The sequence below is a fragment of the Ranitomeya imitator genome, chromosome 4 (genome assembly GCF_032444005.1).
Source record: "Ranitomeya imitator isolate aRanImi1 chromosome 4, aRanImi1.pri, whole genome shotgun sequence".
NCBI classification, from domain to species: Eukaryota; Metazoa; Chordata; class Amphibia; order Anura; family Dendrobatidae; genus Ranitomeya; species Ranitomeya imitator.
In genome coordinates, this window is record NC_091285.1 from 521,199,434 (window position 1) to 521,222,929 (window position 23,496).

General features: G+C 49.9%; 1 protein-coding gene across 3 annotated transcripts in view; it reads right to left on the reverse strand.

The window, feature by feature from the left end:
- CRTC3 (CREB regulated transcription coactivator 3) overlaps positions 1–1,324 on the reverse strand; it is a 198,258-nt gene extending 196,934 nt beyond the window's left edge. Inside the window, exon 1 of one of the 3 annotated variants that reach the window (XM_069766119.1) lies at positions 832–1,324. In XM_069766119.1, the coding sequence (XP_069622220.1) occupies positions 832–963 (132 nt within the window). In that variant the 5' untranslated portion in view covers positions 964–1,324. The remainder of the gene's footprint in view (positions 1–831) is intronic. The other 2 variants (XM_069766116.1, XM_069766118.1) reach the window with 2 other exon arrangements.
- Between the last annotated feature and the right edge of the window lie 22,172 nt (positions 1,325–23,496).

Here is a 23,496-nt window from a genome sequence, read left to right on the forward strand (position 1 = left end):
CAACGCTCCGTACGACGCACCCCGACAGCCAACGCTCCGTACGACGCACCCCGACAGCCAACGCTCCGTACGACGCACCCCGACAGCCAACGCTCCGTACGACGCACCCCGACAGCCAACGCTCCGTACGACGCACCCCGACAGCCAACGCTCCGTACGACGCACCCCGACAGCCAACGCTCCGTACGACGCACCCCGACAGCCAACGCTCCGTACGACGCACCCCGACAGCCAACGCTCCGTACGACGCACCCCGACAGCCAACGCTCCGTACGACGCACCCCGACAGCCAACGCTCCGTACGACGCACCCCGACAGCCGACGCTCCGTACGACGCACCCCGACAGCCGACGCTCCGTACACTGCACCCCGACAGCCGACGCTCCGTACGACGCACCCCGACAGCCAACGCTCCGTACGACGCACCCCGACAGCCGACGCTCCGTACGACGCACCCCGACAGCCGACGCTCCGTACGACGCACCCCGACAGCCAACGCTCCGTACGACGCACCCCGACAGCCGACGCTCCGTACGACGCACCCCGACAGGCTCTGTCAGGTGTAGTCGGGAACACGCAGTAATGGCCCCTATGTCACCTTGGTTTGGGGCAGAGACGTATATAGGGGACGGCGGGCACAACTACTGGAGCTTCGCAGATCTGTGAGGACATGCTGGGAGTTATAGTCCCCAGCATCTGGCGACGACCTGCTCAGAGACTCCGGAGCTGCAGGAGGCGCCACTGACATAATGACACATATTGGGACCGATCATCGCTAGCGGTCGCGTCGCGTGAGAATCGCGCGGTCTGTGGCCGATGTCGGCTGCTCACCCGGGACACGGTCAGGTCGGTCATCAGCTCGTCGAAGGCCCGCGTCTCCTCGGCCTGCTTCTGGTTGTGCAGAGCGATCTTCTCGCTGAACTTCCTCGGGTTGGAGCCGCTGGAGGCCTGGGACGCAGCCATGTCGCAGGCCTCAGCTCTGACTGCGAGAAGTGGGGAAAAGTCCGAGGTGTCCGGGCTCGTACAGTCCCCGCGGGACCGCTGCGGCTCAGCCTGTCATGGGGTCCGAGCTGCTGCCCCCTTCCGGAGGATCAGTAGAGGCCCGGCCTGCCGCCGGAGGGACGAGAGAAGGCCATACGGGAGGGGCTGGGGTACAGGCGGGCGACACTCAGCGACCCTCCCTCCTTCCGCTTCTTCCGGCCCGATGTCAACAAAACGTCGTGTAAACTCCCAGCGTCCGTCGCATGCAAAGTTCAGGCCGCCTGCTGACAAGTGCGGAGCTCCGGCCTGCTGCACCGCCCACTATAAGGACCCGCCCCATGCTGCCGCACCGCCCACTGTCTGGACACGCCCACAGACTGCTGCACCGCCCACTATCAAATCCCGCCCACGTGCTGCTGCACCGCCCACTGTCAGGATCCGCCCCTGTGCTGCTGCACCGCCCACTATCAGTGCACTTTGCGGGTGCACTGCACTCTATTGAGCCACTCCCCATACTGGCGCACCGCCCGCTACCATGCCACGCCCCATACTTGGTACCCTAGCCATAGAACAACCGCTTTAACGACTGGTCCCCGCCAACAACACAATGCCCGCCTCCTGTGAGTATTACCACGCCCACAGTGCCGCCCCTTGTGTCAGGCGCTTCGCTTACATGAGCTGCCCATCCCCGCCCACACATCGCTAATATTCCCGCTCCCCGCCCTGGACACGCCTACTCAGTGTTAACTCCTCCCCTACACGCCCAGGAAGAAGCCGCTCCTCTAACCTGCAGTTTCCATAGGATCATTATGTCGCATGTGCCGATCGCACACGGCGGAGCCCGGGCACTACGGGGCGTACGGTGATAGAGACCCGGCAGAGCACGGAGCCCCGTCACCGGCTGTGTGCAGTGTCGGTATAATGCCGGGCAATGCATGCTCCGAGCGGACCCGGAAATAAAGGGATCCGTTATCGGGCAGAAGGGCCTCGGGACCGCACATAACGGAGCTGTACCGGGCGTCCTTGGCTCCTGTTCAGTAAACAACGTGTGAACGCGGGATGAAGTGATATGTGCATACGCTGTGGATTCCATTGCGGAATGGAATGTGAGAAACCGCTGCGCTTTTTACTGCGGATTTGGAATAGCAGGAATTAATTTTTTTTAAGACGTTCGGAGTTACAAAGATATTGACTATGTTAAGATTTTTTACATTTTGCCAGATATTTATGATTCACTACTTTCATGCTCTTCACCTTCTTTTTTACTTCTCTCACACTTTCTCCTTCATCATCCTCAGCAGCAGCTTCTTTTTCATCAACTTCTCCTTCACCTTATTCATCTTCTTCTTCTTCACCTTCTTCCTATTATTTTTTTTTTTTACATTCTTCATATTTTTTTTATTCAACTATTATTATTCTTCATATTCAACATCATATTCTCATTTGTGACAGGCCTTCCTGTTGTTGTTATCTATAAAAGTTTGAAGACCTTCCGTTCTGCCTGTCACAAAAGATTTACAACAGGATTTGTCCGCGTTCAGTTTTGCCAGCAGCAGCAGCGGGTTTTTCTCTAGTTGCCTTCCACGACAGCCCAGGAGGTTGTCTCCATACCCTAATGGGGGACAGGAAGCACAAGAGGTTAAAAACCCCTCCCACCTCCCATTAACCAGTGTCTTTCCTGTTCCCCATGGGGCATGGAGAGGTTCCTGGTACGCTCGGCCGGCTCTGGCAGTGGTACCTGTAAACTTTTGCCGGGCAGTGGTGGTCGGGCCCTGGGCTTCCTCCTCCGCTTTCTGCTCCCGTCTCCTTGGATTCTGGGACCGCTGTCCTGGTCCTCCTGCTTCCCCTTGCGGGGGTATAGCGGACCAGCGATTCCCTCCCGGAGGCCTCCCTGAGCTCTCCGGCGTCTCCCCCTCCTGTGCACGCTGTTCGGCGACCCGGAAGTCACGTGGTGCTTCGGCGCTTCACTTCCGGGTCGGACACTCCTGTACAGGAGCACTGTTACTTCCGGGATTCCGGACCTCTGAACGGCATGTGAGGCACGCTGCATCCTCGCACGCCTGCCTGGGACTGCGGAGGGGGAGGGGACGGCTAATTGCCAGGCACTGTGGCAGCTTTTATTTCCTATATAAAGCTGCAGAAGACGTCTCTCAGGTAAGCCTGCACAGATGGATACGTCTTGCCCTGCAGCTGCAGAGCCCAGCACTCCCCAGGCCTCAGTAAGTGTGGCAGGGATGGGTCCCATTTAAGGGTGGTTTTTAGTATACATTCTCATACTGCTCCCTCTCTCATTTCAGGGAGACAAGCCTGTCCATAAATCCACCACTAAATCCACCTCTAAACGCAAATGCGCTACATGTAATGAAAAATTACCCTTAAAATGGGAGAAAACATTGTGCCAACCCTGTACGGACAAAATAATCTGGGCTGAATATCCTTCACTAATTGAAGAGATACGTTCCTTGGTTAGACAGGAGGTTCAAACCTGTTTAGCCACGTTTGCCCCTCCCCAACCGCCGCCACCACCACCCTCACCTGGTCCATCGCTTCCCAAGAAAAGAAAAATCCAGGAATACTCAGATTCTGACGGCTCATATACGTCATCCTCAGTTAAATGGGAAGAGGTCCTACCTCATAAAACTTCTGAAATCAGAAAGTACCTTTTCTCTTCCGAACATATTGAGGAGTTGGTGTCTGCTGTTCCCCATGGGGCATGGAGAGGTTCGGGCTATGGGGCTAAAAGAGGAACCCGTTCCTCAAACTATACAGGATGAATTATTTGGTATTCATACTGATAAACAGACTGGCTTTCCCGTACATAAGAGTATTATTGATATGATCAATAATGAGTGGGAACTTCCAGGGAAACGGCTAACCACCCCGTCGGATTTTAAACACAGATTTCCTCTAGATGAAGATCTAATTAAATGGAACATCCCAAAAATAGATGTTCAGGTGGCTAAGGTGGCAAAAAAAGACTGCCCTGCCGTTCGAGGACTCCTCCCAGTTAAAGGACCCCTTAGATAGGAAGATTGAAAGCCTACTCAAAAAATCCTGGGAAACTTCCACCTCGGCTCTCAGGTTCAATATTGCATCTACCTGTGTAGCCAGGTCTCTCTTCTGCTGGATGGAAGAAGTAGAGAACCACATCTCTCAGGGAACTCCGAGAGATGATGTATTGGACTCCTTGCCTATTTTACATAGAGCAACTGGTTTTCTTGCAGACGCCTCCATGGAATCTATCCGTGTAGCCGCCAGATCCTTAGTCCAGACAAATTCAGCCAGAAAACATATGAAAAAACCAGAGCTTTTAAATTCCAAAACATAACCAAAAATGCTACAAAAAAAAAATAAACTAGTGTAAGGCAAGAAAGGGGTGTATAAAAATGTATAACTTTATTATAGTACAAAGATTAAAGCCAAACACACAAGTACAAAACATAAAAACAAAAAAAAAAACAATAAACTGGACAGGTCTACAGAATGATGATACAAACTGGCAGGGGTCGGCAATCCAATAGAACAGAGGCGCTCACAAATATATGATAAGTCTACATACCAAAAAATGCACAATAAATATAAAGGCAGAATGTCATATCACATGGCATGTATGGAGGACAGAGCAACCTAATGGAAATCCACTAAGATAAATGGGGATAGAGTACGCCACATATCACAGGCAAAAACAGACCAGGATGTGAGTGGGAAGTAACATGTAATAACCCAGCCACATTATAATAAAGCTGACAGTGCAACGCCAAAAGTACATAGGGATGAAATGATAGGCATATCTTACCCGTGGGCACCATGACCCACCGCACAGATACCCCAACGTGCGTTTCGCTGCTGCTTTTTCAAGGGGCAGTGTGATAGTGTGCCAAACCAGAGCCTTATATAGTCCCATGTGCAATCCTAAACCAAGCACCTGTGTGGAGCAGGAACAAAAAAGAAAAGAAAAAGCCCCCCCGGCCGCGTCTGACGAGCGCATGTGGGCGGAGCCTACATCGCCCAATCATACAGGCCGGCGTCATGAAGCGGTGAGTGCTGGGAAAGTTCCCATAGAAACTGTAAACACACCGCAACATGCAGACGCCGCCGTGGATGACAGGGGGAGGAAGCGCCAGCGCACATGCGCTACCCGCGCTGGATCACAGGTACCCATGGAGACAGGGGACTCACCACATAATGAAGACGCCGCCGTAGGTGAAAGCGAGAGGACGCACAAACGCGCATACATTGCCCGCTCCGGATCACAGGTACAAGGGCGGTGACAAAGAGTTTGCTTGTAACATCATAACAATATAAGCCGCAGGGGGCGGCAAAGGAAGGTAAACAAAAAACAGACAGAGGTAAATGGGGACCAGAGGCAATAAAAACACAGACACTGTGCAATGTTGCCGATACTATATATATTTGGCATTTTGGAGTTTCCTTTTCATGTATTTATATTCATGTAAGTAATAAATGTATATCAAAAATACATGGCACAGGGAAAAAAAAAATCAATACAGCATAATAATACAATAACAATGATCCAAAGTTCAGGATGCAATGTCGACTCCCATGATATAGCACCGATGAAAGATATCCCAGCCATCGGGTCCATCAGTCACCTATAGGGCAGCACATGGTATAAAGGCTTATGGTATCCAGTATTAGAAACACTATAAGAAGAAATTCAGCCAGAAGAGCTCTCTGGCTCAAGATGTGGAGTGGAGATGTGACTTCAAAAATAAAATTATGCTCCATTCCCTTTAAAGGAGACTATGTTTTCCGGCCTTCATTAGATGATATCCTGGAAAAAGCCACAGACAGAAAAAAGACTCTTCCTGAACAGAGACCCCCCAGAAAGTGTTTTTTTCGGCCCTCCCAGTCTCAGCCCTCCCAGGCTAAGGGCAAAGGGAAAACTGGTAGATGGAGCTATGCTAAGGGGAAACCCAAAAATATCCTTATCTCCCAGCAGTCACAGCAAGAGAAACAATGACTCTGATCCAGTAGGGGGGAGGTTCTCGAACTTCATTCACAATTGGCAGAATATCTCCAACAGCCCTTGGGTCTTAAGTGTTATCCAGCAGGGTCTTTTTATAGAGTTCAAAGCCCCCCCTCCCAGGGTCTTAAGAGTCACCTCCCCATCGCGGGAGACTCAAAAATTGATGATGTCAGGATTACAAGACCTGATGGCCTCGAGAGCAATTTCTATGGTCCCAGTAAACGAACAGGGAAAGGGGCATTACTCCCGTATATTCATGGTAAAAAAGCCCTCCGGACAAGTTCGGATCATAATAAACCTAAAAGCTCTCAATCAATACATTACTTACCGCAAATTCAAAATGGAGTCAGTAAAATCAGCCATCCCTCTGATAGCTCCTCATTCATATATGGCAACAATAAATCTCAAGGATGCCTATTTTCATATCCCGATACATCCTTGTCACAGGAAGTATCTGAGATTTGCGGTTCAGTTGAAGCACAAGATTCTACATTTTCAGTACAATGTTCTTCCCTTCGGGATTTCCTCGGCCCCAAGGGTTTTCTCCAGAGTCATGGCAGAAGCTGTATCTCATATCAGGAGCCAAAACGTCACCATAGTACCTTACCTGGACGACCTTCTAATCATTGGTCCTTCCGCCGAAATTCTCAATCAGAGAGTTGCCAGAACTCTGAACATCCTACAACTCTTGGGTTGGGTACCCAATCTAAAGAAGTCTTATCTTTTGCCTTCAAAGATGATAAAATTTTGCGGGGTCCTGTTGGACTCGGAGAACCAAAAATCTTTCTTACCAGAGGATCACCGAAAGAAATTGGTATCCAAAGTCCTAGACTTCAAAAAACAAAGGTCCCCTACTCTGCGGACAGCGATGTCTCTTCTAGGGTCGATGACGGCCTGCATACAGTCAGTCCAGTGGGCTCAGGCCCATTCTAGAGTTCTACAGGCACACATTTTGGAAAACTGGAATGGAAATCCAAACTTCCTAAACAGAAGAGTATACACTCCAGGGAAGGTAAAAGCCTCCTTAGCTTCGTGGGTGATCCAAACAAACCTTCTCAAGGGCGTGGACTGGATACAAACTCCACTGGTGACAGTAACAACGGATGCCAGTTGAAGAGGCTGGGGTGCTGTTGTGTCGCAAGTCCCATTCCAGGGTCACTGGAATCACAAAGAAAGCTCCAGTTCTTCTAACCTCAGAGAATTGATGGCAGTGGAGAAGGCCCTTCTAGCCGCCAACAGTCTAATTGTAGGTCAACATGTCAGAGTGTACTCGGACAATATAACGACTGTAGCGCATCTCAAACACCAAGGGAGTCCAAAATTCAACTACCTGAGAGTTGTATCAAGCAGAATTTTTTGCGGGGCAGAAAAACAGCTCTTCTCATTATCAGCAATACACCTCAAAGGGTCGGTAAATGTTCAAGCAGATCTCCTAAGTCGTCACGACTTACAACCAGGAGAATGGAGCCTGAAGACAGACGTTTTCAGGATGTTGATGAACAGATGGGGCCTTCCCGACATAGATCTGTTAGCTTCAAGTCAGAATGCACAGGTCGAGACTTATTTCTCTCTAAACCCCAGAGACAAATCTCAGGGAGTAGACGCGTTTGCCCATACATGGAGGTTCCCGTTGGCGTACGTATTTCCTCCAATACCATTGCTTGAAAAGACCCTTCAGAAGATCCGAGACGATCAGGTCTAGACTATCCTGGTAGCTCCAGCATGGCCGAAGAGGAGATGGTACCACCTCATCAGGGAATTACAAGTGGATGGTCCAGTCTTTCTACAAACGTCAGATGATCTTCTCCTGCAGGGTCCCTTTCACCATCCGAACCCCCAAAAATTCAAACTGGCAGCCTGGCTATTGAAGCCCAGGTGCTAAGACCTAAAGGACTCTCAGAATCAGTGATCTCCACTTTACAAAAGTCCAGGAAACCTGTCACTAACGCTATATATATAGAAAAATTTGGAAAAGGTTCTCCTCGTGGTGTCACCCTTGTAATCCTGACCCCTTCCACCCTAATATCTCACAAATATTAGATTTTTTACAAAAAGGGCTGGAATTGGGGTTAAAACCGAGTACATTAAAGGTTCAAGTATCAGCCTTGAGTTCTGTCTTTGACCAAGACCTGGCAGGTCATCGTTGGATAAAAAAGTTTTTTGTCTCAGCATCAAGACATAATCCAAAACAACAAATCTTTGTGCCATCATGGGACTTAAACATAGTCCTAAAGGGCCTTACGGCTCCTCCGTTTAAGCCGCTATCCTCTTGTTCCTCACAGCTGCTGTCCTGCAAGACTGACTTCTTAGTTGCCATATCCACTGCAAGACGAGTGGGGGAAATACAAGCCCTTTCAATCAGGGAACCTTATCTCAGCATAAGGGACGATTCCATTGTGTTCCGACCTGATCCATGTTTTCTTCCAAAGGTGGTGTCAGAGTTTCACCGATCACAGGATATAGTCCTTCCATCGTTCTGTCACAATCCCACAAATCCGGAAGAACATAGATTCCATACTTTGGATGTACGTCGTATAGTTTTACACTATTTGGAACAAACTAAATCTTTCAGAATTGACCAAAATCTCTTCATTCATTTATCTGGCCGAAACAAAGGCAAAAAAGAAGCGAAGAGTGCCATTGCCAACTGGATAAAAAAAGGCCATAATTGAAGCATATTTAGCTCAGAATGTCACGGTACCTGCAGGCCTAAAGGCTCATTCCACCAGATCTACTTCCGTCTCCTGGGCTGAAAGGTCTGGTGCATCCACGGAGCAGATTGGCAGGGCTGCAACATGGTCTTCTCTACACACATTCACTAAACATTATAGATTGGACTTCTGGTCCAACCGGGATCTAGTCTATGGCCGGAAAGTTCTCCAGGCTGTGGTCCCTCCCTAAATACAGAATTGGTTGGAATTCCTCCTGGGCTGTCGTGGAAGGCAACTAGAGAAAATAGAATTATTCTTACTCTTAATTCGGTTTCTAGGAGCCTTCCACGACAGCGTTAATTCCCTCCCGATATTCTTGGATATTTTTTCTGAGAACCTAAAAGGTAACCGGTGCTATGGGTTCAGTTGTAAGTCACTGGTTAATGGGAGGTGGGAGGGGTTTTTAACCTCTGTGCTTCCTGTCCCCCATTAGGGTATGGAGACAACCTCCTGGACTGTCGTGGAAGGCTCCTATAAACCGAATTAACGGTAAGAATAATTCTATTTTTCCAGGGGCACCACGAGGAGGAACGGACTCACCCCCATACACTGCTTAGTCTTATTCTGCTTATAATTTAGATAATATCTTTTGCTCTGATTTTTAGTCTTATGCTTAATGTTCTTCTGCTTTTTGTTCTGCAGCTTCTTGTTCTTCTGCTTCTCGGTCTTCAGGGTTGTCGTCTCCAGGGTCGTCGTCGCAGGGGTCGTCGTCTTCCGAGTGGTCTTCAGGGTCGTCGTCTTTAGGGTCTTGAACTTGGAAATGTAGCAGAAGGTACAAGAAGGCTGAGGAACTGCCGAGAACCAGCTGACGGTACTGGAATCCGGATGCCTACCCGAAGGTACAAGAGCCAATGGAACTACTGAGGACCAGCTGACGTTACTGGAACCCGGTTACTAAACAGGAGGTACCCGTGCCAGAAAGCACTACCAAGGACCACCAGACATTGGTGGAACTCGGATACCCAGAAGGAGGCACCTAAGCCAAAGGCTCTGCCTGGAACCAGCTGACGGTACTGAAACCAGGATGGGGAGCAGAAGGTACAAGAGCCAAAGACACTGCCAAGAACCAGCTGACGGTACTGGAACCCAGATGGGTAGCTGAAGGTACAAGAGCCAATGGAACTACCGAGGACCAGCTGACGGTACTGTAACCCGGTTACTAAGCAGGAGGTACCCGTGCCAGAAAGCACTACCAAGGACCACCAGACCTGACAGTACTGGAACCAGGGGGATCTATTCAAGTTGGTCTTCCTAAGAACCAGCTAATGGTGCTGGAACTCAGCTAGGCAGCAGAAGATCCGCAAGCCAGCCGTAGTTACTGAAAACCCACAGTCCTACAGGGGAGCTTGTCCTATTGGCACTACAGAACCAGCGTTGATTGCCAGTTCCCGCAGCCCACATAGGAAGCACCTAAACTGCAGGCACCATAGAGTTGGCTAACCCAACCGCAACCCGACAGGACAAAGTATTGGAGGCAAAGTGACCTTGACACTACCCGGAAACAGCTGGCATGCTGGAACCGGGCTGGGCATGAGGGAGTACGGTGCCAAAGACACTTCTGAGCAGCAACTGGCGGTGTTGGAGCCCAGGGATTACATGAGAGAGAGTGTAGGCTGAGGCCTAATTGGAGCAAGTTGAAAGGAAACCTTTAGCCCCCCCAGGTGTTTGTAACTAAAGGAGCCACCTAGTGCAGCACAAATGCTGCACAAGGAAAAGGTGGCTCTTTTACTTATGCTCCTTGCACACGCTGAAGTTAACACTTATAAAATGTGCCCCCTCATACCGTGAAACCGTCCCGGAGGCGGGACTTTCCTTCTTAATGAGACGCAGCACAGCCATCATTCATACCTACTTGGCGCCAGGCGCCGCCTCCTCAGTGTTGTTTGAATCTGTCCCAGAGCCTGCACTGTTATGTTATCCCTTGGCCATGCACAGTCAGCGCTGCCCGTCTTCTGATATCATTTGTTGTCAGGCTGGCTGCGCCTGTGTAGCCGCCCTGCCCGAGATCCCGCCCCGCAGTGTCTTCTGATGTATTCACACTGCGGGGCTGGGATTCATGGGCATGCGCAGAGCATATGTTCGCCTCTCACTCATCTCCTTCCGCCTTCTTCAGACTGTGCGGCGTCAGCTGATCCCTAAGTGCATGGCACGGCGATTAGGGATCAGCTGACGGCACATAGTCTGAAGAAGGTGGAGGGAGATGAGTGAGAGGCGAATATATGCACTGCGCATGCCCATGAATCCCAGCCCCGCAGTGTGAATAAATCAGAAGACACTGTGGGGCGGGATCTCGGGCAGCGCAACCGCACAGCTGCAGTCACAGCCTGACATCAAATGATGTCAGAAGACGGGCAGTGTTAACTGCGCATAACCAAGAGATAACATAACAGCGCAGGCTCCGTGACAGATTCAAACAACGCTCAGGAGGCAGCGCACGGCGCCAAGGGGGTGTGAATGTCCGCCTCCGGGACTTTCACGGTGTGAGGGGGCACATTTTATAAGTGTTTAGTTCTGCGTGTGCAAGGAGAATAACTAAAAGAGCCACCTTGTCCAAATGCAGCATTAGTGCTGCACAAGTTGGCTCTTTCAGTTACAAACGCCTGGGGGGGGGGGGGACAGGTTCCCTTTAATTTCTATAGTAGTGTGAGTGTGGAGGGAGCAGGCGAAATTGCCGGATACACAGCTGGAGATCAGCTGACATTACTGAACCCCAATAACACGGCAGCAAGTGTTGACTGTGCAGACGGCACTTCCGAGCAGCAACTGGCAGTGTTGGAGCCCAGGGTCAATGCTAGAAGCAGAGTGTAGGTCGAGGCCTAATTGGAGCTAGTTCTAGTTTAATATCGGTTGTACTTTTAGTGTGGAGGGAGCAGGAGAACTTGCTGCACACACAGCAGAGAAGCAGCTGGCGTTACTGGACCCCAATAACATTGGAGCAGGTGTTGACTGTGCAGACAGCACTTCCGGGCAGCAACTGGCGGTGTTGGAGCCCAGGGTCAATGCAAGAAACTGAGTGGAGAACTTGCCCCACACACAGCAGGGGAGCAGCTGGCGTTACTGAACCCCAATAACAGAGGAGCAACTGTTGACTGTGCAGACAGCACTTCCGGGCAGCAACTGGCGGTGTTGGAGCCCAGGGTCAATGCTAGAAGCAGAGTGTAGGCCGAGGCCTAATTGGAGCTAGTTTAATATCGGTTGTAGTCTTAGTGCGGAGGTAGCAGGAGAAATTGCCACACACACACAGCAGGGGAGCAGCTGGCGTTACTGAACCCCAATAACACTGGAGCAGGTGTTGACTGTGCAGACAGCACTTCTGGGCAGCAACTGGCGGTGTTGGAGCCCAGGGTCAATGCAAGAAACTGAGTGGAGAACTTGCCGCACACACAGCAGGGGAGCAGCTGGCATTACTGAACCCCAATAACACTGGAGCAGGTGTTGACTGTGCAGAGAGCACTTCCGGGCAGCAACTGGCAGTGTTGGAGCCAGGGTCAATGCAAGAAACTGAGTGGAGAACTTTCCGCTCAAACAGCAGGGGAGCAGCTGGCGTTACTGAACCCCAATAACAGATGAGCAACTGTTGACTGTGCAGACAGCACTTCAGGGCAGCAACTGGCGGTGTTGGAGCCCAGGGTCAATGCTAGAAGCAGAGTGTAGGCCGAGGCCTAATTGGAGCTAGTTTAATATCGGTTGTAGTCTTTAGTAGTAATTTACGGCCGTTATACGCTGAAAAGTCCCCAAAATAGTGGTCCGTATCTCCTCCGTAGGCAGGGTGTGTCGGCGTATTTTGCGCATGGCATCCTCCGTATGTAATCCGTATGGCATCCGTACGGCGATATTTTCTCGCAGGCTTGCAAAACCGACATACGGACATACAATGGATCCATGTTCTCAAAAAATCGTAACATCATATATACTGTCTATATATATATATATATGTACAGTCTGCTAAAGGCGGAAGGACATGAGTGAGAGGCGAAGATATGCACTGCGTATGCCCATGAATCCCAGCCCAGCAGTGTGAATAAATCAGAAGACACTACGGGGCGGGATCTCGGGCAGCGCGTCTGCACAGGCGCAGTCAGCCTGACAGCAAATGATGTCAGAAGATGGGCAGCACTAACTGCGCATGCCCAAGGTTTAACATAACAGCGCAGGCTCTGGGACAGATTAAAACAACGCTGTGGCGGTGCCCGGCGCCAAGGGGGTATGAATGACGGCTGTGCTGCTTTTCATTACGAAGGAAAGTCCCACCTCTGGGACGGTTTCACAGTATGAGGGGACACATTTTATAAGTGTTTAGTTCAGCGTGTGCAAGGAGCATAACTAAAAGAGCCACCTTTTCCTTGTGCAGCATTAGTGCTGCACAAGGTGGATCTTTCAGTTACAAACACCTCGGGGGGACAGGTTAGCTTTAATTTCTGTAATAGTGTGAGTGTGGAGTTAGCAGGAGCAATTGCCGGATACACAGCAGGGGAGCAGCTGACGTTACTGAACCCCACTAACACAGGAGCGAGTGTTTTTCTCCGTGCAAATGGCACTTCCGAGTAGAAACTGGCGGTGTTGGAGCCCAGGGAATCCAGGAGAAGCAGAGTGTAGGCCGAGGCCTGCACTCGAGGCAGTTTAATATCTGTTGTTGTGTCAGCATGGAGGTAGCAGGAGCAATTGCCGGACACACAGCAGGGGATCAGCTGACGAAACCCAATAACACGGCAGCAAGTGTTGACTGTGCAGACGGCACTTCTGAGCAGCAACTGGCGGTGTTGGAGCCCAGGGAATCCAGGAGAAACAGAGTCTAGGCTGAGGCCTACACTCGAGGCAGTTTAATATCTGTTGTAGTGTGAGTGTGGACGGAGCAGGAGAAATTGTCGGATACACAATAGGGGATCAGCTGACGTTACTGAAACCCAATAACACTGGGTCATGTGTTGACTGTGCAGACGGCACTTCTGAGCAGCAACTGGTGGTGTTGGAGCCCAGGGATTACAGTTCAGGTGGTAGAAACATGAACACAACAGGAGACCTGGATACTGTTGCCAACCAATTATTTAATCTGGAATAGGAGTGGCAAATTCCTGAGAGATCCAGGCCTTGTTCATTTTCAAAAAAGTAAGCCAGTCCACGTTATCGGAGGATAGTCGCATGCGACGGTCTGTTAGTACAAAACCTGTGGCACTAAAGACGCGTTCCAATAATACACTAGCAGCAGGGCAAGCCAGCACCTCAAATGCATACTGGCTAAGCTCTGGCCATGTATCCAGGTTAGAGACACAAAACTTGAAGGGGGAAGAGCCGTCTGGGAGTACACTGAGAGGGCAAGACATGTAGTCTGTCACCTGTTATGAAAGGCAATTCAGTACCACAATGGACATAGCGGTCAGAGCACATACAGTGATCTGACAATAACCCAAAATCATAGAACGAGCTCTGAGACGTGGGAACTCTGCAGACCGCAATCCCTAATCCTCTCCAAACAACACTAGAGGCAGCCGTGGATTGCGCCTAACTATGCCTATGCAACTCGGCACAGCCTGAGAAACTAACTAGCCTGAAGATAGAAAATAAGCCTACCTTGCCTCAGAGAAATACCCCAAAGGAAAAGGCAGCCCCCCACATATAATGACTGTGAGTTAAGATGAAAAGACAAACGTAGAGATGAAATAGATTCAGCAAAGTGAGGCCCGACTTTCTTAACAGATCGAGGATAGAAAAGGTAACTTTGCGGTCTACACAAAACCCTAAAGAACACCACGCAAAGGGGGCAAAAAGACCCTCCGTACCGAACTAACGGCACGGAGGTACACCCTTTGCGTCCCAGAGCTTCCAGCAACAAATTAGACAAGCTGGACAGAAAAAATAGCAAAGAAGAACTTAGCTATGCAGAGCAGCAGGCCACAGGAATGATCCAGGGAAAAGCAAGTCCAACACTGGAACATTGACAGGAAGCCAGGATCAAAGCATTAGGTGGAGTTAAGTAGAGAAGCACCTAACGACCTCACCAGATCACCTGAGGGAGGAAACTCAGAAGCCGCAGTACCACTTCCCTCCACAAACAGAAGCTCACAGAGAGAATCAGCCGAAGTACCACTTGTGACCACAGGAGGGAGCTCTGCCACAGAATTCACAACAGTACCCCCCCCCTTGAGGAGGGGTCACCTAACCCTCACCAGGGCCCCCAGGCCGACCAGGATGAGCCACATGAAAGGCACGAACAAGATCGGGAGCATGGACATCAGAGGCAAAAACCCAGGAATTATCTTCCTGAGCATAACCCTTCCATTTAACCAGATACTGGAGTTTCCGTCTAGAAACACGAGAATCCAAAATCTTCTCCACAATATACTCCAATTCCCCCTCCACCAAAACCGGGGCAGAAGGATCAACAGATGGAACCATAGGTGCCACGTATCTCCGCAACAATGACCTATGGAATACGTTATGTATGGAAAAAGAATCTGGAAGGGTCAGACGAAAAGACACAGGATTAAGAACCTCAGAAATCCTATATGGACCAATGAAACGAGGTTTAAACTTAGGAGAGGAAACCTTCATAGGAATATGACGAGAAGATAACCAAACCAGATCCCCAACACGAAGTCGGGGACCCACACGGCGTCTGCGATTAGCGAAACGTTGAGCCTTCTCCTGGGACAAGGTCAAATTGTCCACTACATGAGTCCAAATCTGCTGCAACCTGTCCACCACAATATCCACACCAGGACAGTCCGAAGACTCAACCTGTCCTGAAGAGAAACGAGGATGGAACCCAGAATTGCAGAAAAATGGCGAAACCAAGGTAGCCGAGCTGGCCCAATTATTAAGGGCGAACTCAGCCAAAGGCAAAAAGGACACCCAGTCATCCTGATCGGCAGAAACAAAGCATCTCAGATATGTTTCCAAGGTCTGATTGGTTCGTTCGGTCTGGCCATTAGTCTGAGGATGGAAAGCCGAGGAAAAGACAAGTCAATGCCCATCCTACCACAAAAGGCTCGACAAAACCTTGAAACAAACTGGGAACCTCTGTCAGAAACGATATTCTCTGGAATGCCATGTAAACGAACCACATGCTGGAAGAACAATGGCACCAAATCAGAGCAGGAAGGCAATTTAGACAAGGGTACCAGATGGACCATCTTAGAAAAGCGATCACAGACCACCCAAATGACTGACATCTTTTGCGAAACGGGAAGATCAGAAATAAAATCCATAGAGATATGTGTCCAAGGCCTCTTCGGGACCGGCAAGGGCAAAAGCAACCCACTGGCACGAGAACAGCAGGGCTTAGCCCGAGCACAAATCCCACAGGACTGCACAAAAACACGCACATCCTGCGACAGAGACGGCCACCAAAAGGATCTAGCCACCAACTCTCTGGTACCAAAGATTCCAGGATGACCAGCCAACACCGAAAAATGAACCTCAGAGATAACTTTATTGGTCCACCTATCAGGGACAAACAGTCTCTCCGCTGGACAACGATCAGGTTTATTAGCCTGAAATTTTTGCAGCACCCGCCGCAAATCAGGGGAGATGGCAGACACAATTACTCCTTCCTTGAGGATACCCGCCGGCTCAGACAAACCCGGAGAGTCGGGCACAAAACTCCTAGACAGATCATCCGCCTTCACATTTTTAGAGCCCGGAAGGTACGAAATCACAAAGTCAAAACGGGCAAAAAACAGCGACCAACGAGCCTGTCTAGGATTCAACCGCTTAGCAGACTCAAGATAAGTCAAGTTCTTATGATCAGTCAATACCACCACGCGATGCTTAGCTCCTTCAAGCCAATGACGCCACTCCTCGAATGCCCACTTCATGGCCAGCAACTCTCGGTTGCCCACATCATAATTTCGCTCAGCAGGCGAAAACTTCCTGGAAAAAAAAAGCGCATGGTTTCATCACTGAGCAATCAGAACCTCTCTGCGACAAAACAGCCCCTGCTCCAATCTCAGAAGCATCAACCTCGACCTGGAACGGAAGAGAAACATCTGGTTGACACAACACATGGGCAGAAGAAAAACGACGCTTCAAGTCTTGAAAAGCTTCCACAGCAGCAGAAGACCAATTGACCAAATCAGCACCCTTCTTGGTCAAATCGGTCAATGGTTTGGCAATACTAGAAAAATTGCAGATGAAGCGACGATAAAAATTAGCAAAGCCCAGGAACTTTTGCAGACTTTTCAGAGATGTCGGCTGAGTCCAATCATGGATGGCTTGGACCTTAACAGGATCCATCTCGATAGTAGAAGGGGAAAAGATGAACCCCAAAAATGAAACCTTCTGCACACCAAAGAGACACTTTGATCCCTTCACAAACAAAGAATTAGCACGCAGGACCTGAAAAACTGTTCTGACCTGCTTCACATGAGACTCCCAATCATCCGAGAAGATCAAAATGTCATCCAAGTACACAATCAGGAATTTATCCAGGTACTCTCGGAAGATGTCATGCATAAAGGACTGAAACACTGATGGAGCATTGGCAAGTCCGAATGGCATCACTAGATACTCAAAATGGCCCTCGGGCGTATTAAATGCAGTTTTCCATTCATCTCCTCGCCTGATACGCACCAGATTATACGCACCACGAAGATCTATCTTGGTGAACCAACTAGCCCCCTTAATCCGAGCAAACAAATCAGATAACAATGGCAAGGGGTACTGAAATTTAACCGTGATCTTATTTAGAAGGCGGTAATCTATACAAGGTCTCAGCGAACCATCCTTCTTGGCTACAAAAAAAGAACCCTGCTCCTAATGGTGACGATGACGGGCGAATATGCCCCTTCTCCAGGGATTCCTTCACATAACTGCGCATAGCGGCGTGCTCAGGCACGGATAAATTAAACAGTCGACCTTTTGGGAATTTACTACCAGGAATCAAATTGATAGCACAATCACAATCCCTATGCGGAGGTAAGGCATCGGACTTGGGCTCATCAAATACATCCCGGTAATCAGACAAGAACTCTGGAACCTCAGAAAGGGTGGATGACGAAATTGACAGAAATGGAACATCACCATGTACCCCCTGACAACCCCAGCTGGACACCGACATGGATTTCCAATCTAATACTGGATTATGGGCTTGTAGCCATGGCAACCCCAACACGACCACATCATGCAGATTATGCAACACCAGAAAGCGAATAACCTCCTGATGTGCAGGAGCCATGCACATGGTCAGCTGGGTCCAGTATTGAGGCTTATTCTTGGCCAAAGGCGTAGCATCAATTCCTCTCAATGGAATAGGACACTGCAAGGGCTCTAAGAGAAACCCACAACGCCTAGCATACTCCAAGTCCATCAAATTCAGGGCAGCGCCTGAATCCACAAATGCCATGACAGAATACGATGACAAAGAGCAGATCAAATATAGATGAATAAACTTGGCACTCAGAATGCGAGGAACAAGGCTTCTAATTTTATTGATGCATCCAGACACATGAACAATGCTAAACGTTTTCGGTCCACACCGGACCTTCGTCAGAGCGTATTTTTTGGCAATGACTGGAACTAGAAGCAAACAGGAGGCACAAAGGAGCGTCCAAGAGAAGAAACGCTGCGGCGGGTGCACTGAAGGCTGGAGGAGCGGGACCCACAACACACGAGAAAAGCGCCAAGGCTAGGAGCAGAGCCTAGAGGGAGAAGCAGCGCTACGGGTCCGGAGCAGGAGAGAGCACTATGCCCGGCAGCAGAGAGCGTAGGCATAGTGCCGGGCATAGTGCTCTCTCCTGCTCCGGACCCGTAGCGCTGCTTCTCCCTCTAGGCTCTGCTCCTAGCCTTGGCGCTTTTCTCGTGTGTTGTGGGTCCCGCTCCTCCAGCCTTCAGTGCACCCGCCGCAGCGTTTCTTCTCTTGGACGCTCCTTTGTGCCTCCTGTTTGCTTCTAGTTCCAGTCATTGCCAAAAAATACGCTCTGACGAAGATCCGGTGTGGACCGAAAACGTTTAGCATTGTTCATGTGTCTGGATGCATCAATAAAATTAGAAGCCTTGTTCCTCGCATTCTGAGTGCCAAGTTTATTCATCTATATTCTACGGGGTGGACACCCTACTTGAGCACCACCATTCCTCATACCTATTGAGTGCCGTGTTTTCTACCAAAGAGCAGATCAAGGTAACGGACAGAAGAAATTTTGACTGTACCGTACCAATGGTGGCAGACCTAGCGAACCGCTTAGTGCGCTTAGGACAATCAGAGATAACATGAGTGGAATCACCACAGTAGAAACACAGCCCATTCAGACGTCTGTGTTCTTGCCGTTTAACTCTGGTCAAAGTCCTATCGCACTGCATAGGCTCAGGTTTAAGCTCAGGTAATACCGCCAAATGGTGCACAGATTTACGCTCACGCAAGCGTCGACCGATCTGAACGGCCAAAGACATAGACTCATTCAAACCAGCAGGCATAGGAAATCCCACCATGACATCCTTAAGGGCTTCAGAGAGACCCTTTCTGAACATAGCTGCCAGCGCAGATTCATTCCATTGAGTGAGCACGGACCACTTTCTAAATTTCTGACAATATACCTCTATCTCATCCTGACCCTGACAAAGAGCCAGCAAATTTTTCTCTGCCTGATCCACTGAATTAGGTTCATCGTACAGCAATCCGAGCGCCAGGAAAAACGCATCGATATTACTTAATGCAGGATCTCCTGGCGCAAGAGAAAATGCCCAGTCCTGAGGGTCGCCGCGCAAAAAAGAAATAACAATCAAAACCTGTTGAACTGGGTCACCAGAGGAGCGAGGTTTCAAGGCCAGAAATAATTTACAATTATTTTTGAAACTCAGAAACTTAGTTCTATCTCCAAAAAACAAATCAGGAATAGGAATTCTTGGTTCCAACATAGCTTTCTGATCAATAGTGTCTTGAATCTTTTGTACTCTTGCCGAGAGCTGATCCACAAATGAAGACAGACTTCTAATGTCCATCGCTACACCTATGTACTGAACCACCCAAATGTCTAGGGGAAAAAAAAGGCAAAACACAGTGCAAAGAAAAAAAAATGATCTCAGAACTTCTCTTTTCCCTCTATTGAGAATCATTAGTACTTTTGGCTTCCTGTACTGTTATGAAAGGCAATTCAGTACCACAATGGACATAGCGGTCAGAGCACATACAGTGATCTGACAATAACCCAAAATCATAGAACGAGCTCTGAGACGTGGGAACTCTGCAGACCGCAATCCCTAATCCTCTCCAAACAACACTAGAGGCAGCCGTGGATTGCGCCTAACTCTGCCTATGCAACTCGGCACAGCCTGAGAAACTAACTAGCCTGAAGATAGAAAATAAGCCTACCTTGCCTCAGAGAAATACCCCAAAGGAAAAGGCAGCCCCCCACATATAATGACTGTGAGTTAAGATGAAAAGACAAACGTAGAGATGAAATAGATTCAGCAAAGTGAGGCCCGACTTTCTTAACAGATCGAGGATAGAAAAGGTAACTTTGCGGTCTACACAAAACCCTAAAGAACACCACGCAAAGGGGGCAAAAAGACCCTCCGTACCGAACTAACGGCACGGAGGTACACCCTTTGCGTCCCAGAGCTTCCAGCAACAAATTAGACAAGCTGGACAGAAAAAATAGCAAACAAATTGCTAGGAAGAACTTAGCTATGCAGAGCAGCAGGCCACAGGAATGATCCAGGGAAAAGCAAGTCCAACACTGGAACATTGACAGGAAGCCAGGATCAAAGCATTAGGTGGAGTTAAGTAGAGAAGCACCTAACGACCTCACCAGATCACCTGAGGGAGGAAACTCAGAAGCCGCAGTACCACTTCCCTCCACAAACAGAAGCTCACAGAGAGAATCAGCCGAAGTACCACTTGTGACCACAGGAGGGAGCTCTGCCACAGAATTCACAACAGTCACCATCTGACAGAAACGTTGCCTCCTGCTGACTGGAGCCGTCTGTGATGGTGTAGACATTTGTGGCAGGCACACAAAGCTTGCCACAGTTGGGCCATACTGGTCTTACATTGTGCTGAGGCACTGCTTCTGCTCCCTCTTTGTGCCGAGCTTCCTCCACTGCCTCGACGCTCTGAGCTGCTTTGTAAAGCACTAGCAGCACTGCTCTCGATTGGACTGGAGAAGATGGTGGACTGCACCAGTGTGTCTTGGTACTCCCGCATTTTACACTCCCGGTTCAACGGTGTTATGAGGCTTTGAAAGTTGTCCCGGTAGCGAGGATCTAGGAGGGTGTACACCCAATAATCAGTCGTGTTGAGAATGTGAGCGATGCAGCGGTCGTTTCTCAGGCACTGCAGCATGAAGTCAACCATGTGCTGCAGACTGCCAACTGGCCAAGAAACGCTGTCCCCTGCTTGAGGCGTGATCGCTGCCTGCTCTGCATCACCCCACCCTCACTCTACATACTGACTACTGGAGAATTGTGTAACTCCCTCCTCTGGACAGATGTCTTCCTCCTCCATTGAGTCCTCCTCATCCTCCTCACAAAGTGTCCCCTGCCTAGGCCTTTGTGAGGAACCACGTTGCGCAGACTGTCCAGAAGCAGATGGCATTTGTGACTCCTCATCCGCCACCTCTTCTACAACCTCCTCCCTTAGCGCTTGCAGTGTTTTTTCAAGCAGGCAGATAAGGGGGATAGTCATGCTGATTAGTGCATCATCTGCACTCGCCATCCGCGTGGAATCATCAAAGGCACAAAGAACCTGGCAGATGTCCTTCATAGTGGCCCACTCAGTGGATGTGAAGTCTGAACGGCGCGCAATGTTTGATGTTTCGGAAGGCGGAATCGGCGCTGCAGAGCTGCAATGCGCGATCTTGCCATGCTGGAACACCGCAAGTGAGCACACTCTAGGCGGACCTTGTGCAGCAGTGCATCAAGATCCGGATAGTCCCTCAAAAAACTGCACGACCAAGTTGAGCACATGTGCCAGACATGGGATGTGAGTGAGGTTGCCTAGGCCCAGAGCTGCCACCAGATTTCGGCCATTGTCACACACTACCATGCCTGGCTGGAGATTCGCTGGCACAAACCACACGTTGCTCTCCTGCTTGATGGCATTCCAGAGCTCCTGCACTGTGTGGCTTCGTTTCCTCAAAGAAATTAATTTCAATACGGCCTGTTGACATTTGGCCACGGCTGTGCTCATATCGGTCGTAACAGGTAAGCGTTCACGGGTCCATGTGGAGGTGGACTGTCACGGCTCCTGCAGCTCTGATTCAGAGGAACTGGAGTATGAGGAGGAGTCAATGTGTACAGACTGGATTCCTGCAATCCTTGGAGTTGGCAGAACACGTACAGCGCCACTCTCATGATCTGTACCCGGCTCCACAACATTTACCCAAAGGGCAGTGAGGGAAAGGTATCGTCCCTGTCCATGGTGACTGGTCCACACATCGGTGGTGAGGTGGACCTTGCTACTGATGGCGTTTAGTAGCGCATGTTTTGTTTCCCTCCACATGCTTTTGCAGGGCAGGGATGGCTTGCCTGCTGAAATAAAAGCGGCTGGGCACGTTGTATTGTGGGACTGCCAATGCCATCAAATTACGGAAGGTGTCAGTCTCCACCAGCCTGAATGACAGCATTTCAAGGGACAGTAGTTTTGCAATGCCAGCATTCAGAGCCTGTGCTCAGGGGTGGTTTGCTGAGAATGGCCGCCTTTTCTCCCATGCCTGTTCTACTGATGGCTGTAGACTGGGCTGGGAGTGTGAGTTTGACTGGGAATGTGGTGCTGTGGGTGGAATTACACTGGGTCTCTGGACAACAGTGCCAGAGGTTCTTCCATGGCGATCCTGTGAGGAAGCCGAACCAGCTGTGTGTGAGCTAGAGGAAGAGGCTACAACATGAGCTGAAGAGGTGGTAGGTGCCGCTGTAGGTTGGCCTAGGTCTTAAGTGTGTTTTTGTAACTCCACCACGTGCTTGGTCCGCACATGTTTCCACATATTTGTGGTATTGAGGTTGCTGACACTTTTCCCTCTTTTGACTTTCTGATGACACAGCTTGCATTTGACAAAGCAAATGTCATCTGCAACTGTGTCAAAAAGGACCAGGCACTGCAAGTCTTGGGAGCACCCGTTTTGGCTTTTGGAAGAGGCATGCTCCTAATGGGTGCCGAAGTGGAGGCTACAGGTAACGCAGTCTTTCTCCTCCCTCTCCCTCTTTGGGCCGTTCAGGGAATCTCTTCCTCAGAGCTGCTCCCACCACCTTACTGTACCTCACGCCATGATGGGTCAAGGACCTCATCATCTACACTACCATCTTCCAACAACTACTTCTCCTGGGTAGTCTCGGCAGCATAGTACGCACCAGAAAGTGGCACCTGAGTCATCATGAGATGCGTACTGAGGTGTGCTGACCGGAGGCACTGGCCCACCCGCCTCTTCAGATTCACAGAGACAAAGCTGTTGGGCATCACTGTATACTGCCTCTTCTTCCATTTCTTGAATGCTGCTTGGCTGGCCCCCTCTTTCCAAGCCATGAGATTCAGAGAACAGAAGTAGAGATGGCTCCTGTCCTGGGCTCTCTGACTGCCTGGGCAATTTGGCAGGTGGTGAAGAGACAGATGGGTGCTCTTCAGTGCTCTGTGCCTGAGAGGATGTGGCACTAATTGAAGTCGATGCGTTAGCTGCCATCCATCCGACAGCGGCTTCAATTTGTTCGTCTCGCAGCAGCGGGGTACGGCGAGCTCCTACAAAGCTGCGCATGAAGGACTGTTCCCTGCTAAAACTGGGCGATGATGAGTCACCGGTGACCGCAGCAGGCACAGAATCCCCACGTCCTCTCCCTGCTCCACCTCCATGCCCACGACCACGTGCCTTACTCCCTGCCCTCTTCATCTTGGTA